Source organism: Liolophura sinensis, chromosome 9 (assembly GCF_032854445.1).
Source record: "Liolophura sinensis isolate JHLJ2023 chromosome 9, CUHK_Ljap_v2, whole genome shotgun sequence".
NCBI classification, from domain to species: Eukaryota; Metazoa; Mollusca; class Polyplacophora; order Chitonida; family Chitonidae; genus Liolophura; species Liolophura sinensis.
The window spans coordinates 972366-996491 of NC_088303.1; the positions used below are offsets into that span (position 1 = coordinate 972366).

Here is a 24126-nt window from a genome sequence, read left to right on the forward strand (position 1 = left end):
GCTGATGCATCACAGGCAGGTATTGATTGCACCACTTAATTAATTGCTTTTACCAGGTAGGTATACATGCTGAAAAGCACAGGATATTATGACATATGCACATGTGTATGACCAGCATAACAGTATATGTCAAATTTTGTTGGCGTAGTGCAAGAAGGTCACTTATGTGTACCTGGTTGCATGCTCCGTGTTTTAGAGCTTTGCTTGAGGTCTTCATGGCCGAAGGGGTAAGCATGCTATTGTGATGTAGTGACCAGCTCCAGCTCATGCTGGCTTCCTCTTCGGCCGTAAGGTCTGACAACAACCTGTCGTGGGTTTCCCCCGGGACCTGTTCGGTTTCCTCCCACCATAATGCTGGCTGCCGTTGTATAACTGAAATATTCTTGAGTAAGGTGTAAAACACTAATCAAATGAAAAAAATAAATATCAATTTACCTCTGCAAAACAGTGGCTAGAAGATCCATTGTTGAACATGAGTGATGGGTTTAGTCCCAGCCATAATTTCACGTAGTCATGCCCTTGAAAGGCAATCGATTGCTTCATATGAGCATCTTGTACCCACACGTGCCCAAAGGGCTCCTGGCTGTAAGGCCAAAAGTAAACCTTTTTCAAACTACGTCTTACACATACACGTTTATCTCTGCTTTACATCTACCACCAGAAGCACATTTTGGTCATGCAGATAAGACACAACTAACTACCGATGCTTGATGTGTGTAGGCAACCAAATATCTTTTACATTACTCGATCATGCTTGTGGATTGATAGCTTGGCCAGATTGCTATCAGAGCAATAGATCTTCCAAACAATTTCAATAAGGTGATTGATACTCTCAGACTCTGCTATGTCATAACTATAAAATCCTGAACTACATGGATAAGTCTGAAAATGTGTAACTCAAAATGATCTTCATTTCTACTATGTCCAGCATGTGTGTGTCAAGTTTGTACATGTATTGGCCAGAAGGGAATGGTCTTGTGGGATTGACTGATATTGCCTCCCATGGTCCACATGGAAGTTTTGTCATGTATAGTGGCACACCTGTTATCGGATGACTCATGGAAGCTTGACAGGGAAGGCACGATTGGATACATTGCTCAGTTAACCTGTCAATACCTGGAAACCAGACTTCCTGTCCAATCGCTTGTTTGGTTTTTACAATCCGTTGGTCACCAGTGCGGGCAAGGTCTAGGACTGTCGCTCTCATTGGCTGGGGAATTACCATTCGATAACCGCGAATGACGATTTTGTCACACACAGTCAGCTCGTTTTCTACAGTCACAAAGTCTCCCAGTTCTGAATCTGTCCAGTCACCACTGATAATAGCTTTCATCAATTTGTGCAACTGATGGTCATTCTGTGTGTTCTGTCTGACCTCGTCGAGTGTCATGGCTTTCAGGACAGCATTGGAAACAACGTAGTTGACATAGGCTTCAGCAACACTCCCAGTCGCTGGTGAAGTTTGCGGGTGACGGCTAATGAAATCAGCTGGATTGTTCTCATCTCTTCCCAATCGGTAAACAAGTTTGCATTTGTAGGACTTGAGGTGTAGACACCAGTGTTTGAGACAAGCAGAGGTCACTTTTTGACTTTGGAAGGTCTCCATCTAAGGTTTGTGGTCCGTCATAATGGTACAGTCACAGGTGCAAGTGGAAGTGCTCTGCTCCCCAAACAGCAGCGAGCTTTTCGCGTTCGGTCAGGTAGTATCGTTGCTCTGTGTCGGTTAGTGCGCGGCTACTGTAGCTTAATTTATCACTTTGCCTTTTTGACAAGGGATTGCCCCTAACTCTACAGGGCTGGCATCAACTAACATTTCTATGGGCAGGTTCAGATCAAAGAAACTCATTACCTCTGCACTGGTGAGATCGTTCTGTTCATGTGAGCCCCATGTCCAGTCGGTGTCCTTGTACATCAGACGTCGGAACGGCTCAGTCATAGAAGCCTAATTTGGCACGAACAACAATACGTATTGAGGCATACCGAGAAGGGACTTTAGTTCACTCACGTTCTTTGGGGCTCACAGGTTTGTGATCACTTCAATCTTACGGGGGTCTGTTGAAATGCCGTAAGTGTCCAAATGTATCCATAAAACTTGATTTGGTTTGTAGAGAATACACATTTGTCAGCGTTGAGTTTTACACCATTTTCGTGCAGTCTGTGCAGCACGGCTTGGAGATTTTTGTTGTGTTCATCTTGGTATCTGGTGTGCACCAGAATGTCATCTGACAAGATCATGGAGCCCGACAGGTAACGTATCAGCTCCGCGACTTTGTTTTGGAAGATTTCTGATGCTGCATGGACGCCAAACATAAGGCGCTTGTACCGTCTTAGCTGAAAGCTGTTATATTGCAACTGGCAACATTAAGTTCTAGCTGGTAATATCCAGTTGTTAAGTCAAGCTTACTGAACACTGTTGCGGAGTTCAGATTGGCGATCATATCATCGACTGTTGGCACTGGATGCTTTTCGACTTTAATCACATTGTTCGCCTCCCACATATCGACGCAGGCACGAACGCCTCTTGATTTCTATGGAACGACGACCATGGGGCTGACCCATGGAGTTGGCTGTTTGGCTTTTTCAATAAGATTCTAACCTCTGTAGCTCAGCCTTGGCGTCTTTGTGGGCATGGAAAGTGACGCGGTGCTGCGACTGCTGTTTCAGATGAGCTGAATGGTCATTGAGAAGATGCACTTGCTTTCCCTTGATTTTTCCGATACCCTCAAACAGATGAGAAAAATTTTCCATTACCGCTTCCCTCCATGACTTGGAGTCATGTGATAGCTAGGTTTGCTAAGATGGTGCTCACTCTCGGTCGGATGTACAACACTTTGAGTTTCTGTGCTGTTTGATAGGTCCAAAGATTACCGGTCTTACGACTGACAACAAAAAATTTATCTGCCATGGTGATGTTGTCACGGGTAATGTTAGCACGTACGGTTGCGGTGACAGGAAGGAGGAAATCAGTTCCGTATGGAAAAAGACGTATATTCGACGGCTTTAGACTGATTTTTGGATCGGCACATTTAATGCTGTCATAGGTGTCCATGTTGATTATGTTTACAGACGAGACAAACTCAATCATAAATGGTATGGACAGTCCGTTCAGCACCATTTGTCCTAAGGGCAAACTGTCACCTTCAGCCACTTGGCCAATGATAGTGGCTGAGACAAAGTAAACATAGTGTATTTGTCATCACTGTCAGGTTTGGTTGTGATTCTTCGTGCACGTTACGTATACCTTGTTTATTCTGTTTACGGATCCGCGACGGACGCGCAGACGAAAGTGGTTTTTATTTTCTACAGAGGTTGTAGCTTTTTCTTTCACGGGACGAGATTTTTTGTGCAGCAGCTTATATCCACAGTAACCACTTTTTGACTGTCTGCTCTGCGCACTGGATTTACCTGCCGTTTGAATGTGGTTAGGCAGCTGCGATCTGTGTTTGTTTTTTGTTCTGCCACTACATCGACCTCTGGAATAACATGGTGGTATAGAATCATCCTGCAACCGCTGGATTGCGTTGACAGGTGCTGGCTGGTGATGGTTGTCATCTCCCACACGACTGGCTTGCATTTCGCTGACTTCAGAGGTGCGTCCTGCATCTAAGAGCTCTTTAACTCCAAGTTTTCATGCAAAGCACTTTGCGCTAGTCTCTGAGATGTGCATCTCAGGACTATTTGTGTAGCTGTTTCCTCATCCACGTCCGTGATGTCAGAAGTTTCGGCAACGGGTGTGATATGAGTCTAGTGTTTCACTTTCACCTTGCTTTGGCTTGGCTGAAGTTGTACAGTTTGTGAGCAGTATTTACTTTTGGGGAAAAATACTCAGTCAGTTTTTCAACAGCTGTGTGATAATAGTTCTCTCCAGTATCAGGAAGTGTGTCAAAGATTTCATCAACATCTGTACCAGCATGAAGCAGTAAGGTATGTATAAGTAGTGAGTTGTTGATAGGGGGATTAACAGACGTTCAAAATGCGACAGCCATTTTGACCAGCTTCGCCCAACATTGCCTCTAAGTGGACATCTAAACTCGGGAAAACTTGCAGCCGTCTTCTTCAAAGCACACAGAGTTAGGACGGAGTTCTCTTGAGTAGACCATTGTGATGAAGTGTAGCACTTTGTCAGCAGTGTAGGGTGATCTGGTTTAGCTTATATAGTTCTTGAGCACAGTTCGAAAAAGTTCATTGAGTGCTTAGTTTTCATGGCTGGCAACGACAGTTGATACCTGCACCTCTCGCTGCACAGGGGAGGGTGACAGAATCGAGCGCTCACAGTTCCAGTACCGGCAGTGTTCATCCTGGTCGCCATGATGTGATATCCAACAATAGAGGCTTCGCTTCAGTCAAAAACAACTTTGATTTAATGACACTGAACACTGCTTACAACATGTCTACCTGCATTCGCTGTCATGCTACCCTTGAAAAACTTTGCGGCATACAATGGTATATATATTAGCAGTCATTCATATGTGGTAATCAAAGATAAACACTACACTTTTTAATTATTTCTCTATACTCTACATTCCACCACATGTTTAAATTACCACATTGGCCCTACTCTGCCGTAAAGTGACAACGTCATTAAAAAAAAATAGATGTTTATAGTCACATTGAAGGTACAGCATATGTAAAGTATTATGACATCTTTAGATACCTGTAGCACTGTAACTTGAACAATGTTTGATGTATTCTGTAATCAGGGCCAATGATGTCTGTACAGTATGTCATTTTATAAATAAAACTAGGAGTGTTGTCCCCAGAGTTTTGCTGACAGCACTGGTTCAGATAAGTATTGAGGTGTTTGAGAGCTGTATTGGATCCTTTAACATTGCACTGAAGAACTACCCCTCAGGTACATCCCTACTCTTCCCAGATCAATATTGGTGAAAAGGTGAAGGGTGAATGCACCCAATAACACCCAGCTTTCTGGCAAGCGTTCTTGATCATGTTGATCAAGACAACTAGCAGTACCAGCAGTACTTAGGCAGTAGTGTCTTTGTAAATCCTGACAGGAAGGTATACAGGTGTCAAAAAACACGTCTGAGATATTTCGTTAGGGTTATTGGTCAGAGACATGGAAAACATGCCTTTTTGCGGTTCACAATGTCTGATCTGGGATTAAAAGATGGAAGGATGTGAAACTTCGCTGTCAGAGCCCCTGGTGTTAGACTTGCTATTGTTTTAGCCCGGGCACCACAAAGTCAAACTGGCAAACCCAGACATGTCTAGACTGCTTTGGGAACTGTCATCGGCTGTCGAAGTGAGCCTAAGATGTCTAAAGGGACAGAGTCGATGTCATATTCGACAGAGCTGATGAATATTATCAACACGTCTGTTGCCATAATGCCGGCTAGGTTATGGTCAAATCACCTGCCTGTGTATCGCTCTCGTTACCAACAAATAATTGTGCGAAATTATATGCTATTGTATAAGACAACCCCGAAGCTAGAGACCACGTGACTTCCTTTGGTTATAAACAGGGTGGGTGAAGAAATTCGTCCCATAAAATGTTATACAGGAAACTGCCTATTTTTAAATCGATGTCAGTGATAGTGTATATGTTGGATTTGTATAATTTTGAGCTTTCTAGGTAGTCTAGGTGTTTTTGCAGAACTCACGTGATGTTTTTTGTACAACCTGGGACTTACTGATCTCTGATGGAAAAGAAAAAATGGATATTATGTCCTGTCATAAACGAGTTGTATGTATGTCTGATACCCTGGAGTGTAATGGTGGAAATCATAGTTTTCTAGTGCATGCTGTGCTTGCTTATGAAGGTCAAGCAAAGACACTCACAGAACTTTATGTACAGCTTTCTTGTTTTCTTTTCTTCTTTTGACCTTGACGCTGGTGCTTTCGTTCATGAAAGCAAAACTAGAGGAAGACAAGGTGTCTATGACCATTTCTCCATGATCTTCCATGTGTTGTTTATCCGTCTTCCCAGCTCCCACCCCTGTGACTTATAAACATAGGTATCCCTTGGCCTGTGCCCGGTTTCCTCCCACCATTGATGTTGGCCGTGGTCATGTAAGTGAAATGATCTTGAGTCCAATGTAAAGCATCAATCAAATAAGTCAGTGGTAACAGGTGTAAAAGTTTAACTTAAAAAATTATGTCAGCTGAGTTACCCTATTTCTTCAACCACCACTGCAATCAATATTTTGAAACATTTTGAGAGAACGATGGGGTGTAGAGGAATAATTTTTGCAGTTTAATAAAACTTACATCTTAAGTGACGGAAACAAATCATTTTTAGAATCATTTTCATAATAATTCTGTGCATAGATTTCTCTGAAAAAAAGTGCTTTTCTGGTAGAAAAGGTTGAAGATTTACGGTGTACACGCCATCTTAATTTTTAATTTCATATCTCATGGACTCCATATCGGACAAAGACTATATCATACAAGGTAAATTTTAAACCCTGTTTCCTCCCATCATAACGCTTGCTGCCATCATAACATCAAAATGGTTTGCTTGTTTTGTACTGGTCGAAGGCCTTTATCCTATGCATTACTTATTTGCTATCATTTATTGCATTTTTCTGTCTTGATTCGTGTTCGTATATGTAATTGTGAAAACCTTCCTGCAGACAACAGTATGTTCTTTCACTGATATGTTTTGTGGCACAGAAGGATATTTTACCTGCGTCAATTCTTTTCATAATTTTTAAATGTGAGTGTCAGATGAAGCGGTTCTGATATATAGAAAGAAGACAGCACATAAAAAGTCCATGTCTCTTAGAATGGGTTCCTCCTTCCAATTAGATGTCTGAAGTGTTATGGTCATTTCACTAAATGGAGAATGGCTTTGACATTTCCTTTAATAAGAAGCCACTTCCTTGATACCACATCTGAGTTAAGTTCGACTTGATCAGGGTAGGAGTTGTTTGGTTCACGACGGCCAATTGGCTTTTTAGTTCTTTTTAGTTTTTGAGGCATAAGTAGCAAAAGAACAACTGTTTTGTAAAGACAGTTTACAATAACAGAGATGTCCCAAATCTAATGTGTACAAACTTTGCTTCACCTTTCGCATGAAAATTAACAGTACATCAATCAAATTTGAATGGTACATTTTCAATCTCTTCCCTTAAATATGTACGTAAGTATAGCCTGCCAAATCTTCATACATCAACATCAGGTGGAGCCAGCCTCCAACAGGTAATTATTCTTCTGTGCTAGAAATTCCATAATATTGCGCAATTTAATTTAACCTGAATGCTCAGATTTCATTTTATATGCCATAGCACTGTAAATAAATGCAATAAATGCTCAAATAATTGAACTCACTCCCAGCAATGTTTATTGCGTCTTGTTGTTGAAATATATACTGTATCTGTAATTTAAGTAATTCTATTACTGAACATCTTCCTGTGTTGGACTGCGCACAGGAATTAGAAATTATAACAAACAGGGGAGTTCTAAGGACCAGGGTTATATTTACGTGTTGAGTTTCACTTGCATTCTGACGTCATTTTTTTTCTCACGGTCACATGCTTTTACTGATTTTTCATTGGTTAAAATTAAACGGGGAGATGTTCAATTTGCATACAAAAAAAAAACAGTGCAAATAAGACGTTTATCATTTTAGTTTCTGTCACATGTCTCTTTATACTTCTTTTGCGATTTATACTTTTTTTGAAAGGATTTACTTAACTTTTGAAATGCTCCTGATTCGAACTTCCATCAGACAACATGTCAGGTCCAAGCTGAACTCACCACTCAAGCTGATGTGCTAGAAAGTGGTTTTTAGATGCCTCTAAGACAGATGAACATGGCAAGGGTAGAATGCATATGTAGGTGTATCACTTATTTTGTCACGTGAACTACATCTGAAAAGAGTCTCCTCTATATTTGGCCACCCTCATTCAACGAAGCATGAATGAACTGACATAAGTAATGACGTAGAAAGTTACACATAAATACAACCTTTTCAACAGCCCAAAACAGCCGATTTCTTGCAGCTCCTTACAAAATTATAATAAAGAAATTATTCCAAAAAACATATCCAAAAATGACTATCCAGTGTAAATAAAATGTGCTTTTTTTCTTTATTTTTTTTTAGAGTTTTTGTATGCAGTTGAGGAGAAAGAACACAACTCATAGACGTAAAATAATTTACATGGCAATTACAATCGGTAATCTACGAGATTTTAGTCACTTGGCATGGTAACTGAATTTTGGACAAGTCGTCTTGGTCAGTTGATAGGACGAACAGACCCGATAACATTGCAGTTTTTAAGTGTGATTCCCGTAGAGGTTTTTTTCACTTGTGTTGACAGGAGAGTTAACAAACTTTAACTTTACACATGCAACAGTGTAATGAAAGTCCTACAAGAGTTTAATGCCTAAACAGAGTCGTCATTTATACTTCAAAGGCTTATTGTGAAAAGAATGAAAATTTGAAATGTCTGTTTTAGATGTTTTCAACAACAGAGAAAATGCAGCAAATTTACTAGCTCTGTAGGGCAGTGATTACATGTTCTATCCCAGCCTTGTCTGGATGCATAAGCTTACCTTGAACACCTCTGTACTTCCCGCGCTGGCTTCAATGCAGTACTGTTGGCTGCCAAATAACACGTCTGCCTGTACTTCTAGTTGTGTCAGCTATCGATTCCTGCTAGGTGTCCCCATGTATCATCACTAGTAAATCCTCACAAGTGTGAAACTGATGGACGCTGGATAAATTCAACCGCTATGCTTGAATTAATTTCGGCTGTAAATTCCTGTCGAATTCATGATAGTTGAATTAAGATGTATACAAACATATACTATACTGACCTCAGTAACCTTTTCCGGATTCGGGTTCTTGACTGTAGGTGTATTTTGAGCATTCTACGGCAAAGATTAAGCGATGTCTTCTTTAGAGTTCTGTGGTTGATGAGTTAATCTCGTGAAGCCTCGGACTGACGCATGATCAAGCGAAGAGAGGGTATGATTCTCAAGCCCGACTGAGCGAGAACAATAGTGCTTCATATCCCCCTGTCTGGTAGTCCCAGGTCTGATGTATTCCATGTGGGCATTTGGCATCTTCATAAATATATAGTGTGTACTATATCTGACAGGTTGTATATACATAATGTAGGGGTTATCCCACTCTTATAATGGGAAATTTCATGTCTCTGTAGGCTTTTGTTTGCATTACAGTGTAATCCTTCAATGACATGTGTCTTTAAATAGGGTACCAACACTTTGTGTATTTATGTTACTTTCCAAAACCACTTGTTTACATGCAGGTACTGTAGTAGTGTAGAGATGTTTCACCCCCTGATGATTTGTGGTTTTTATGCGATACTGAAAGTAATGTTCAAACTTTGAATAGTTTGACCTGGAAACAGGAGACCAGAGTCATGCTGGTTTGGAGACCCTTGTTAATAAGGGCCTTATCAGGATTCCAGCTGACCGAACAGGATTTCTGGCCTAATACTAGCCAGCCTTGTTCCCTTGTCTGTGAGGAAAGATGTATTGATTTTAGACAGATTTCTTCCCGGCTTGTGCCCAACACTTTCTGAAAGTGTGCCAAAGCCTGTGGCTAGTAGTGAGGTAAACACCAGATTGATACCTCTGTACATGGCCTGCTAGGTTAGAAATACATGTGAAGTGTCCATGGCTGAGCCGGAGCAAAATGATGAACACATGCTTCAAGGTAAACGCCCGATGTGGTACATCACCATGGTTCATCATATATACACTATGTCTGGATGTTTTTTTCTTTTTACCTTGCAAAGGTACATGTTCTTGGAGCCTTGGTGACAGTAACCAGTTGGTGACACTCCTAAGGCCCTTGACAATGTAGGTTTTCTGAATGTCTTCCGGGGCTACTTGATCTGACATACATGTACATAAATTCACTTATTGAGCTCATTCATGTTCCTTAGTTACCTGTAATTGCTAAAGGCTGCGCTGGTTAAGGTAGTCAGTGCCAATAAAATAGATAAATATTACTTTAGCACTCCAGGAACAGTTCAGTATGTTGACAAAGCTGAGCTGTGATTTAAGCCAAGATGTGTACAAATAACAGATACAGTTACAGACTAATTTCTCTTTGAGATTACTGATGTTTTTGTTTTTTTAGCTAATCTCTTGTTTTCACATGGAACATGTACAGCCTGTTCTTGCAATGATTTGTGTATTAAAAATAGATGTACAAATATATGCGAGTAATTCAGATTTATCAGCATTGTATTCTTTGGAAAATTGAAATATACAAATTTGTATTTTGGTAGTTGAAATATGAATCAGAGAGATTTATTTCACAAACCATATTGGACACTGTATGCTTTAGAGCTCCAAACATGCCATAGCCGCTGGCTGGTTAGTTAACACAGTGATGTATGTTACATATAATTTATGAAATGGACATTAATTGAGAAAATGTTGAAGTTGTCTGTTTTAGTGAGTACTGTACATTTACACAAAGTATGCCTCATTTGTAAGGTTTGATACATAATGTTATTACGGAATGTCAGTTATGATGTAGACCTGACGTTATGGTGCATCTTTGCATAGACAGCACGTGCATGTGTAGGCCTATACATGTACGTTTATGCAGTCCCAGACATGTACATGTATGCAGGCCTATACTTGTACGTGTATGCAGGCCTATACATATACTTTTTTTGTAGGCCTATACATGTACGTGTATGCAAGCCTATGCATATATGTGTATGCAGGCCTATACATGCACGTGTATGCAGGCTTGTACATGTATGGGTATGCAGGCCTATACATGTATGTGTATGCAGGCCTGTACATGTATATGTACATGTATGCAGGCCTATACATGTATGTGTATACAGGCCTAGCATGTACGTGTATGCAGGCCTATACATGTATGTGTATGCAGGCCTGTACATGTATGTGTATGCAGGCCTATACATGTATGTGAAGCAGGCCTATACATGTACGTGTATGCAGGCCTATACATGTACGTGTATGCAGGCCTGTACATGTACGTGTATGCAGGCCTATACATGTACGTGTATACAGGCCTAGCATGTACGTGTATGCAGGCCTATACATGTATGTGTATGCAGGCCTATACATGTACGTGTATACAGGCCCCAGCATGTACATGTATGCAGGCCTGTACATGTATGTGTATGCAGGCCTATACATGTATGTGAAGCAGGCCTATACATGTATGTGTATACAGGCCTATACATGTACGTGTATGCAGGCCTGTACATGTACGTGTATGCAGGCCTATACATTTACATGTATGCAGGCCTATACGTGTATGTGTATGCAGGCCTGTACATGTATGCGTATGCAGGCCTATACATGTATGTGTATGCAGGCCTTTACATGTACGTGTATGCAGGCCTATACATGTATGTGTATGCAGGCCTATGAACTCGCAGGCAGAGATATTACAGCAGTTCTAGTCTAGCAGATGCAATCCCATATCTGCTGCTGTTTTAACTCTTTAATGTATATGTATAATGTGATTAAATACAGTAATGTAGATTAGAAGTTCCCTTGGAGTGGTTGAAACCATTCTGTTTTGCATGGCCACCTGTTCTAATATTTATATATATATATATATATATATATATATATATATATATATATATATATATATATATATGCAAACAGCACAGAAGTTTGAAAATGTTATCATTTGTAAGCTCATACTCTTATCCCCAGAGTTGTTTGGTGTGTTTAAAAATGCCATGGCTTTAAAAACTACATGTAACATAAAGTCAGAATTGAAATCAGCCACACGCAAAATTATATCTACTGTATTTTCAAAAAGTTCAGCTTTTGTATTAGTTCTGACACTATTACAGTGGATCTTTTACGTGGATGAATTGAGTGTTACCCTCAGACATGTCACTGAGGCAGTCCACAACATGAGTTATACATTGTTATTTGTGATATTGATTCTATTTTCTGTGCTTGACCAGTTTAGGTTGCCTCATGTGTTTTATATGTCTTCCTTTATTTTGCACAGCCTGCGGGTTTCATGGAAGCTGCTATTCCGTACTCTAACATAGAGGATGTCCACATGATCTCCCGCTGGGATGCAGGGCATAAATTTTGTATTCGAATCACAATTCCAGACGGTTCCCTATTAATACAGGTAAGTCTGTGCTGTCTTGTTTATCATGGTAAAGCGTTACAGATCTGACCATGCTAGTTTGCCCGTCTCTGGCAAGTCTGGATGTTTAATGGTTATGTTGTGTAAACGTGGTATCATTGTGAACAATTGATCCCTTTGCATTGTGATGTCATAGCCTTAGCATGCTATAAGCGCATTGAATACATTCACCTGTTGGTCATCCAGTAACCTGTGGAGGTTTGTGTGTTTCCACTCACCATAATGTTGGCTACCGTTGTATAAGTGAAATATTCTTGAGTACGGCGTAAAACACCAATCAAATAAATAAATAAATCAATCAATCACCTGTCCTGCATGATACACATTTCCTAACAGTTTGCATATATTAGTACTTTACTTTAGAGCTTGACCTCAGTACAGTGCGAATTAAGGCAATGGCATTATTATTCTACAGGGTTATTACTATTTTCAACTGTTCGCTTTTCTTCAAGGTCGTACTTGGAGTGCACTGTACTATGTACACATTGTACCTGACATGACATTGTTTGGATTGTTGAGAAATACATTTTATTGAATTTTATGGAACACGACGCTGCGTACTCTAGAATATAGATTTTAATTATTTTGAAATAAAAAGTCATTGGAGAAAAATTTTTGGAAGTGCTCTCTGCATTGGTGAATATGTATGTATGTATTTCATGTGGTAATATTTGTGAATCTTGCTGAATTATCAGATGGTGGTGTGTTTATTTTCACAGGCCAACAATGCCTACTTGCGAGATCAGTGGTTACACTCAATACAGTGGAAGGTAAGTGCACAAATGTGGGTATAGCGCTTAAAAACAGACTGGCTTTCCCTTTGCCATTGGAGACATTATTTCATATTATCTTCTACCACTAGACCATGTGGTAATTAATCTTTCAGTGAGACATGTCCGAGATAGAGGACTGTGTGTTAACCTTGTTGACATGATTATAAAACCAGGAGCTATTGCTTTGCTCGAAATTCACTGTACTTTCTGGCTCAGATGTTTGGATCAGAGTATGAAAGTAATCAGTCTTGGGTGAATTAATCAAATTAGCATGTAATAAATGTCTATTTTGGTCGTACTGTGAGATATCCATAAATCAGAGACAAGCGATAGGAAGAGTTGCCCTGTCATCTCTGCTATTTCAAGCTATATTTGCACAGTGAAATGCTTTAACAGTTTACTTACTGTATTGCGTGTAATCAGTTAAACCCCACATCATGATTAAGCAGTTGTGCTGGATTTCCTTTTCTATTCCTATTGCCGAGGCTGTCCTTGTGTTTCAAAGCCATAACACTTTATATTTTTCAGCAGATATGGCTTCGCCTGTATAATAGATTGCCAGTGAAGAAATAAGGTTGTTCCTCGCTATTCTGGTATTGATTTTCACCTCAGTGGATTGACCAGTCTATAGCGCACCAGAACTATACTTTTTTTCACCCTGGTAACCTTTTGAAGCTGTGTCAACTTGAAGTCTTTCCTGTAAAAGCTTTTGTTTTTGCTGGATGTCACATCTGTAGGGCAGAATAAGATGCAGGGAGCTTCTTTTTAGAACAGTTTTTCACAGTTCATATAAATCCCATCACTCAAATGCTCTGTAATGTTACAGCTCAATATGTTGCTTAGGGTATAATTTGCATCTGTCCATCCTGTTGGGAATATGGATAGGTGTATCTATGGATAGGTGTATCTATGGATAGGTGTTTCTATGGATAGGTGTATCTGTGGATAGGTATCTATGGATAGGTGTCTCTGTGGATAGGTGTCTCTATGGATAGGTGGTGTCTCTATGGATAGGTGTCTCTATGGATAGGTATCTATGGATAGGTGTATCTATGGATAGGTGTATCTATGGATAGGTCTCTATGGATAGGTGTATCTATGGATAGGTGTATCTATGGATAGGTGTCTCTATGGATAGGTGTATCTATGGATAGGTATCTATGGATAGGTGTCTCTGTGGATAGGTGTCTATGGATAGGTGGTGTCTCTATGGATAGGTGTCTATGGATAGGTGTATCTATGGATAGGTATCTATGGATAGGTGTATCTATGCATAGGTGTATCTAGGGATAGGTGTATCTATGGAAAGGTGTATCTATGGATAGGTGTATCTATGGATAGGTGTATCTATGGATAGGTATCTATGGATAGGTGTATCTATGGATAGGTGTCTCTATGGATAAGTGTCTCTATGGATAGGTGTATCTATGGATAGGTGTATCTATGGATAGGTATCTATGGATAGGTGTATCTATGGATAGGTGTCTCTATGGATAGGTGTCTATGGATAGGTGTCTATGGATAGGTGTCTCTATGGATAGGTGTATCTATGGATAGGTGTCTATGAATAGGTGTATCTATGGATAGGTGTATCTATGGATAGGTGTATCTATGGATAGGTGGTGTCTCTATGGATAGGTGTATCTATGGATAGGTGTCTATGGATAGGTGTATCTATGGATAGGTGTATCTATGGATAGGTGTCTATGGATAGGTGTCTCTATGGATAGGTGGCTATGGATAGGTGTATCTATGGATAGGTGTATCTATGGATAGGTGTCTATTGATAGGTGTGTCTATGGATAGGTGTATCTATGGATAGGTATCTATGGATAGGTATCTATTGGATAGGTGTATCTATGGATAGGTATCTATGGATAGGTGTCTATGGATAGGTGTATCTATGGATAGGTGTATCTATGGATAGGTATCTATGGATAGGTGTCTATGGATAGGTGTATCTATGGATGGGTGTCCCTATGGATAGGTGTATCTATGGATAGGTGTATCTATGGATAGGTATCTATGGATAGGTGTCTCTATGGATAGGTACATTTGACATCTTGGAAGCAGAATTTTTCAGAACTTTTCCGTTCACTTGTATAATTCATATTTGGTAGAGTGGAAGTTCTTTCTATCACCATGACTAAAATGTGATTAAATTTTGAATGTAAATTTTCTTTAGCTTTCCATCACAAAGCACGCCGAGATATTTGTTTTGTGACGATATGGAGAACTTTGCAAAAGGTGATGTCAGTTGTTTGTTACATGTAGACGTTTTTGATAGATGTGCATTGTACATACATGTCCTTGTATACATGTTGATCCGTTGGCTTATACTTCCTTGTAGTTTTATTGTGATCAGGGTCAGGGATATACATGTATCTTGACAGCTGGGTTACTTTCCCTCCAATGTCAATTGATTATGTTCTGAGGGGAAAAGGTAATTAGGTCACGTTATGCAGTGATGATGATAGTGAAAGTAATGTAACTGTTGATTCAATTTCCATGTATTTCATTTTCAGAAACACATGTTTCAAATATGACAAACTTCTTAAAAATGCAAGGAGACCAGAAGTTTTAGTAAAAGAGATAAAGGTGAGTTTTGAGGTTGTGTGAGGCAGAGAGGAGGAGCGGTGTTTGCTTGATTGATTGACTTGAAGAGTGTATTTCACTGTCCTGTAGATGCAGGCCATGCAGTCTAATTAGTGCCATGGTTTATAAGAAGGAAGTTTTTGTCTTCAAGAAGGAGAGTCTGACCTGTGTTTAAAGTGTATGTTTTACTGTTTAGAGTAAAGGGGGGAAATACATGTAGGTTTAAATAGATCAGAGATTAAAGAGATTGATGTTGAATGATTATATGACTGGCTTGGCTGTATCAGTTTAGATTAATATGATGAAAACCTTCAGCATAGAGAAAAAAAAAACCCAGCAGCGACGACAGTGTGATAGTTGTATGTAACCATTATAATATGGTCTCCTGTCAGTTTATATCAGTTGGGGTTTTAGTCTCAGGTAAATGCATAGTGGTAGCAATTTACATGTCCCCTAGCACCAAGGCTTAAGCAGAATGAGCTATCAAAAAATGCAGTGATGTTAATTGCAATTTATTACATGTCACTGGTCTAGAATTACTCAAAATGCTATGTTGTCATCGCGTTTAATATACAATAACATGCTAGAGGTTTGTTACATTCATGCTCGGGTGCACGTCCCTACATGCAGCGGGCTGCAATTCTTCGTTCTGTATTCATGAGAGGACATGCAAAGTGCTGGTTCAAACCTGGCACTGGGCACAAAATTCATAAATTCTCTCACTCTCACTCTTTATGAGGCTTTGTCGACAGTAATTGATCAACAACTCTTGGGCCTGTGCAGTTTAACACTACGTGAAAACACATGGAACAGTTTGTGAGAAATGTTGTTCACGGAGCACAATCTTTAGCCCATAAAACTGACTACAATCATACAAGTGGCCATCGTGGCATAAGGGACACATTCCTGAATACGGCATTATACAACACTAAATGTAAGGACCTGTTCATATACAAAGCATTCATTTTCTAAAGTTGATAGTATTTAATGGTGTGATAATAAAGTTTAACTTAGCTTATGTTGGCTGTGTGCAGCAAAGCCTTCATTTTAGTACATTGACTGGAAAGATTTTTGATTATAGTGTTAAACATGAATAAAATGCACGCAATTAAGTATGACATATTTCTTTGGATAATTTCAATCGTGTACAAATCAGTTCATCGGCTATGCACAAAATGCTAAACTGTCTGACCTTTCAGGTAAGTATATAAAAGGAGGTGACTTGAGTTGCATGTTACATAAAGTACTGGCTGTACTGAACCTTTACCTTGTATGTTGACAAGTTTGTCAGTTATCGGGAATGAAGTGGTAGTAGTTCCATTTAACAATACATAGTCATACAGTGCGTACATGTAGTGGTAAAATAGTCTTCACAGTGACATAAAGTGTCCACTATTTAAATAGTTTAATGTTCACATTCACTTTCAACACTTGAGAGTATTTAAGCAATACAGAAATGCAACTGACACGTGGCTTGGAGTGTTTCGGACAGCTGTAAGGTGCATAAAATATGTATGACAGATACAAATTTGTCTATTTTATGCAGTATTTTTTAATACTAGGCAGTATGTGACATTTGAATGATTTCAGACGATGATTGATGTATCATTATGGACACCCATCCAAGATGTAAGTGTGTACCAGTTCCCCCTGGATCTTATCTCAGAGGTCGTCCAACAGGTATGTTCTATAGAGCATCTCTTTTTACTTTCACCATCCTCTAAAAGATATGTCTAACATCATTTGTTTACCTTCATCCTCTAAAAGATATGTCTAACATCTTTTGTTTACCTTCATCCTCTAAAAGATATGTCTAACGTCTTTTGTTTACCTTCATCCTCTAAAAGATATGTCTAACATCTTTTGTTTACCTTCATCCTCTAAAAGATATGTCTAACATCTTTTGTTTACCTTCATCCTCTAAAAGATATGTCTAACATCTTTTGTTTACCTTCATCCTCTAAAAGATATGTCTAACATCTTTTGTTTACCTTCATCCTCTAAAAGATATGTCTAACATCTTTTGTTTACCTTCATCTCTAAAAGATATGTCTAACATCTTTTGTTTACCTTCATCCTCTAAAAGATATGTCTAATATCTTTTGTTTACCTTCATCCTCTAAAAGATATGTCTAATATCTTTTGTTTACATTCATCCTCCTCTTAAAGGTGCATGTACGTGTTCATACATCTCCAAGTGGCATCGCATTGAACATCTCTATTTACCTTCACACACCTCCAAGTGGCATGGTATTCACCTCTGTGTTTACCTTCACAGGCCTCCAAGTGGCATTGTATTCAACCTCTGTGTTTACCTTCACAGGCCTCCAAGTGGCATGGTGTTCAACATCTCTGTTTACCTTCACAGACCTCCAAGTGGCATGGTATTCAACATCTCTGTTTACCTTCACAAGCCTCCAAGTGGCATGGTATTCAACATCTCTGTTTACCTTCACAGGCCTGCAAGTGGCATGGTATTCAACATCTCTGTTTACCTTCACACGCCTCCAAGTGGCATGGTATTCAACATCTCTGTTTACCTTCACACGCCTCCAAGTGGCATGGTATTCAACCTCTGTGTTTACCTTCACAGGCCTCCGAGCACAGGCCTGCAAGTGGCACGGTATTCAACATCTCTGTTTACCTTCACACGCCTCCAAGTGGCATGGTATTCAACATCTCTGTTTACCTTCACACGCCTCCAAGTGGCACAGTATTCAACATCTCTGTTTACCTTCACAGGCTTCCAAGTGGCATGGTATTCAACCTCTCTGTTTACCTTCACAGGCCTCCAAGTGGCATGGTGTTCAACATCTCTATTTACCTTCACAGGCCTCCAAGTGGCATGGTATTCAACATCTCTGTTTACCTTCACAGGCCTCCAAGTGGCATGGTATTCAACATCTCTGTTTACCTTCACAGGCCTCCAAGTGGCATGGTGTTCAACATCTCTGTTTACCTTCACAGGCCTCCAAGTGGCATGGTATTCAACATCTCTGTTTACCTTCACAGGCCTCCAAGTGGCATGGTATTCAACATCTCTGTTTACCTTCACAGGCCTCCAAGTTGCATGGTATTCAACATCTATACCCTCCCACACCTTCAATTTGCATGGTATTCAACATCTATACCCTCCCACACCTTCAATTTGCATGGTATTCAACATCTAAAAACATGGATACATCTAAAAACATGGATATTTTTTTTTGTCATTGTTCTAGATATTATGGCAGTGTTCATATGTTCTTCATTGCAGTTTATGCTTTTGAAACGTGTGCATCACAGCTTATGAGCACGCATTTCTCCTTTTTTTTCTTGTTACATATATAAACTGGGAACCAATAATTATCCTATTGAAGCCCTAATAATAGGTGAACATTGAACATTGTGGGTATGGCCTATGAATCCCGAACAAGTACCAGTGTGACTGTTGCATCAGTTGTTATTGTTGTTGAGAGGGCAAGCTTTTCCTGGGACTAATTTGATCTAATGGACCCATGTGTGTTGTCGGCAGCATTCTGTCTGGGAACCTCGAGTCCCGATGCCCCTTGGTCATGAAACATTCATGCTCTTATAGAAATAATACCTACAGGGCAGAGGGTTAGTTGTTATTAAAATAGGGTATATTTGCGTGTATCTGCTGGAACTGTCCCTGGCTGCAGGTGCATCATATGGACATGTCTCCAAGGCTAACAGAAAATGTAATGGACTAGCTAAGTGATATTGTTATTATGCATGTATCTGTGTGCTGTACAATACAGTTGTCATATTCTGCAGGTCATGTACATTTATCTGGGTTCTGTACAATGCAATTGTCATATTCTGTAGGTCATGTGTACATTTATCTGGGTTCTGTACAATGCAATTGTCATATTCTGCAGGTCATGTGTACATTTATCTGTGTGCTGTACAATACAGTTGTCATATTCTGCAGGTCATGTGTACATTTATCGTGGTGCTGTACAATACAGTTGTCATATTCTGTCTGTCATGTACATTTATCGTGGTGATGTACAATACAGTTGTCATATTCTGCAGGTCATGTGTACATTTATCGTGGTGCTGTACAATACAGTTGTCATATTCTGTAGGTCATGTACATTTATCTGGGTTCTGTACAATGCAATTGTCATATTCTGCAGGTCATGTGTACATTTGTCTGGGTGCTGTACAATACAGTTTTTTTTTTTTGCTCCAATGGCTGAGATGGTATATTGTCCGCTTTGGGAATGGTAGATCCATGGTTAATTCTGGATCAGGTCACGCCTAAGACCTTAAAAGAGGAAGTTGTGGCTTCCTTGCTTGGCTTTCAGTATTAAGGGGATAGTTTGACTGGTTGACCCATAACAGTATAATGGCTGGTGGGCAGGGCAGTCATCACAGTGAAGCAGCACTAGATAAAAGGGAGGTAGAAATCTGTCCTTTAACAACGAGGCACATTACACGTACATGCATTCTAAGGACTCTTTCATCGTCATATGACTGAAAAATTGTTAAGTATGATGTTAAGCCGTGAGCACTCATTCACTTACAGTACAGGTTTCACATTCTGCAAGTCATAAATATTTTGTTGTGATGAATTTTTTCAAGCAAAAGACATGTGCAGAACATGTACATGTAGTGCATTAAGTAGGTAACTATTTCTGTCAGAATCTATCATTGATTTTCCCTTGAAGTTGTAATCTTGCATTGATAATCATTTATTTCAACAGTTTGGCTTAGTTGACTTGACCTGAAATGAGATCTTTTTTCTCATCATAAACCGGGCTTCAAGACTCCCTTGATAGTGCATGTTGCATGCTGCATGTCACATGTGAAGTGTCATGTCAGAGGCTTGTGTGCAGTGTTTAGGATGGCAAATGCCAAAGTAAATACAAGAGGCTTGGTTAGTTAGAAGACAGCTGACTATTATGACTATTAAGGTGAATGTATCATGGCGGTGAAGCATTGGCTTGTCTGGCATGTGGTATTGATTCGGTCTACACAGTAAAATCATTAAAATGGTCCTGTGTTCTAGGTAAAGAAATCACATCAGTTTTCTCCCAGCGTAATTTCCCATGTAATGCTTGGTTCATTGAATGCTGTCACCCTCATAACTTTTTCTCTTTTTTTTCCTTTCTGTCTCTTTATTGCCGGAAACGGTAAGCTTGTGTGTAGGTACACACAAACACATTCCTCTTTTAACTGAGCCACTTTTGTTCACACGTATCTAGCTGAAAATTAGTTGTTGTCGTCGCAATCTACCTGTCAGATATTTCTGCCTATTGATTATTCCTGTCAGGTTAACATGGGCTGTACAGGGTCTTGATGTTCATAGGATGCCACCTCTTTGCTCAGCTGTTAAAAATCTCATCTCACCCACTTTGTGTATTCACCTAATGTTGTTCTGGATTACATGTAGCACATGAGATTGGGATGCTTCACATCAGCTGCTTACAGCTGCATCTTGCCCTTGGATTAGAAATGCCTATTCATTAGTGGGCATTCAACATGTTCACAAAAAACTCTGAAGGACTAGTTTCTTTGTGAACGTTTCTTCTCTTAAGAAAGAACTAAGCAATGTTAACACATCATTATAACCCAGTCAATCAGTTAAGCTTTGCTTTATAGCCTTGGCAGAAACAACAAAAAAGAAAAAGAAACCATTTTCAAGTACATGCATAACTGCTATAATTAATGGCCAAATAAGTACAAATGAAGTTTTAAGCCATGGGGGAAAGTGTGGTTTGCTGTCTCACACTGCATGTATGTGTTACTGTGGTGGTGCTGTTGTGACAGGGGGAAGTTCTGTTTAGGTGTGTGGTTTGCTGTCTCACACTGCATGTATGTGTTACTGTGGTGGTGCTGTTGTGACGGGGGAAAGTTCTGTTTAGGTGTGTGGTTTGCTGTCTCACACTGCATGTATGTGTTACTGTGGTGGTGCTGTTGTGACGGGGGAAAGTTCTGTTTAGGTGTGTGGTTTGCTGTCTCACACTGCATGTATGTGTTACTGTGGTGGTGCTGTTGTGACGGGGGAAAGTTCTGTTTAGGTGTGTGGTTTGCTGTCTCACACTGCATGTATGTGTTACTGTGGTGGTGCTGTTGTGACGGGGGAAAGTTCTGTTTAGGTGTGTGGTTTGCTGTCTCACACTGCATGTATGTGTTACTGTGGTGGTGCTGTTGTGACAGGGGGAAGTTCTGTTTAGGTGTGTGGTTTGCTGTCTCACACTGCATGTATGTGTTACTGTGGTGGTGCTGTTGTGACAGGGGAAAGTTCTGTTTAGGTGTGTGGTTTGCTGTCTCACACTGCATGTATGTGTTACTATGGTGGTGCTGTTGTGACAGGGGAAAGTTCTGTTTAGGTGTGTGGTTTGCTGTCTCACACTGCATGTATGTGTTACTGTGGTGGTGCTGTTGTGACGGGGGTAAGTTCTGTTTAGGTGTGTGGTTTGCTGTCTCACACTGCATGTATGTGTTACTGTGGCAGTGCTGTTGTGACGGGGGGAAAGTTCTGTTTAGGTGTGTGGTTTGCTGTCTCACACTGCATGTATGTGTTACTGTGGTGGTGCTGTTGTGACGGAGGGAAGTTCTGTTTAGGTGTGTGGTTTGCTGTCTCACATTGCATGTATGTGTTACTGTGGCGGTGCTGTTGTGACGGGGGAAAGTTCTGTTTAGGTGTGTGGTTTGCTGTCTCACACTGCATGTATGTGTTACTGTGGTGGTGCTGTTGTGATGGGGGAAAGTTCTGTTTAGGTGTGTGGTTTGCTGTCTCACACTGCATGTATGTGTTACTGTGGTGGTGCTGTTGTGAAGGGGGAAAGTTCTGTTTAGATGTGTGGTTTGCTGTCTCACACTGCATGTATGTGTTACTGTGGCGGTGCTGTTGTGACGGGGGTAAGTTCTGTTTAGGTGTGTGGTTTGCTGTCTCACACTGCATGTATGTGTTACTATGGTGGTGCTGTTGTGAGGGGGAAAGTTCTGTTTAGTTGTGTGGTTTGCTGTCTCACACTGCATGTATGTGTTACTGTGGTGGTGCTGTTGTGACTTCCCTATGTTACTTTGATACATCATTTGTTGATACATGTATATAAATCTAATTGTCAGATTTAGCTTGAAGTTTAATAACAAGGACATAATACATGTATAAAGAACTGATGAACTTTTTTATGTCTGTCAATCTTTTCACATTGTAAGTGTTAATAAGTTTATCCAGGACATATGTTGAATTTAATCAAATTTGATTTAAAATTTAATGGCAAAGGCTTATAAGAATTAAACAAAATGTCTGGCAACTTTTGGAAGGAGGAAGAGATTTGCATTTGCGATGATGCAGAACTGGTCTTGTAACCTTTGAAAGGGAGGAGGTTGACATTTGTTATGCTGAAGAACTGGTCATACAACCTTTTGAAGTGGGGAGATAGACATTTTATGATGCTGAAGAACTGGCCATACAACCTTTGGAAGTGGGGAGATAGACATTTTATGATGCTGTAGAACTGGCCATACAACCTTTGGAAGTGGGGAGATAGACATTTTATGATGCTGAAGAACTGGCCATACAACCTTTGGAAGTGGGGAGATCGACATTTGATGATGCTGAAGAACTGGCCATACAACCTTTGGAAGTGGGGAGATAGACATTTTATGATGCTGAAGAACTGGCCATACAACCTTTGGAAGTAGGGAGATCGACATTTGATGATGCTGAAGAACTGGCCATACAACCTTTGGAAATGGGGAGATTGACATTTGATGATGCTGAAGAACTGGTCATACAACCTTTGGAAGTGGGGAGATAGACATTTTATGATGCTGAAGAACTGATCATACAACCTTTGGAAATGGGGAGATTGACATTTGATGATGCTGAAGAACTGGTCATACAACCTTTGGAAGTGTGTTTACCTATACACACCTGTTACATATATGTTAGAGTTTTGGATTTTCCTCTTGAATCTCTGAAATCATGATGCAACGCCTTTTACGTGTTCACATGTAACATGCTTGTAATGGAGAGGAAAGAGTGCTATCGCTATGCCACCATCCTGCAGTAGAATCACCAAGAGCACACTTTGCTGATTATCGCAAACTGTTGTATACTGCTTAAGTTCTAAATGCATGCATTCCATCTACAATCAATCTAGGATGGAATGATTGCTATCTGCAGGCATTCTGTGCACATCTTATTCCTTTTATTTCTAGCATATTAACCATGCATTCATTATTCTGCTTCATCAGTGCAACTTTGCACATGTTTTTCATGTTCTTGTTAGTATTTGTGAATATATATATATATATATATATATATATATATATATATATATGTATATATATATATATGTATATATATATATATTTCATGTGTCTTCAACCTTACAGTAGAGCCTTCCTGCATTGTTCACAGTTGCTTCACATGCATGCATGGTCATTGGATTGTTTGGTATAGTTATGCATACATGTACATGTAGCATAGGATAATATTTTCTTCAACATAACCCAGAGCAGAGATTTAGAAAGATTATCAAAGATCACGGATATGTAGATATCCTCTTAATATGAAGATGTTTATGTGAATTTTTTGTCACTCTCACTCTTTCCCCCAGAGTTATTGCCTTGATTGCCATTGTACAGCTGTGTCTTAACCCACCTGAAAGTTCAGTCATGCTGTTAATATCTGTA

General features: G+C 39.8%; 1 protein-coding gene across 1 annotated transcript in view; it reads left to right on the forward strand.

Annotated features, from left to right (window-relative positions):
- LOC135474971 (C-Maf-inducing protein-like) overlaps positions 1 to 24126 on the forward strand; it is a 67223-nt gene that overhangs the window by 11930 nt on the left and 31167 nt on the right. The window contains 6 exon segments of the mRNA XM_064754679.1: positions 11954 to 12082; positions 12820 to 12870; positions 15399 to 15407; positions 15409 to 15471; positions 17059 to 17148; positions 17747 to 18496. Coding sequence (XP_064610749.1) covers positions 11954 to 12082; positions 12820 to 12870; positions 15399 to 15407; positions 15409 to 15471; positions 17059 to 17148; positions 17747 to 18496 — 1092 coding nt within the window.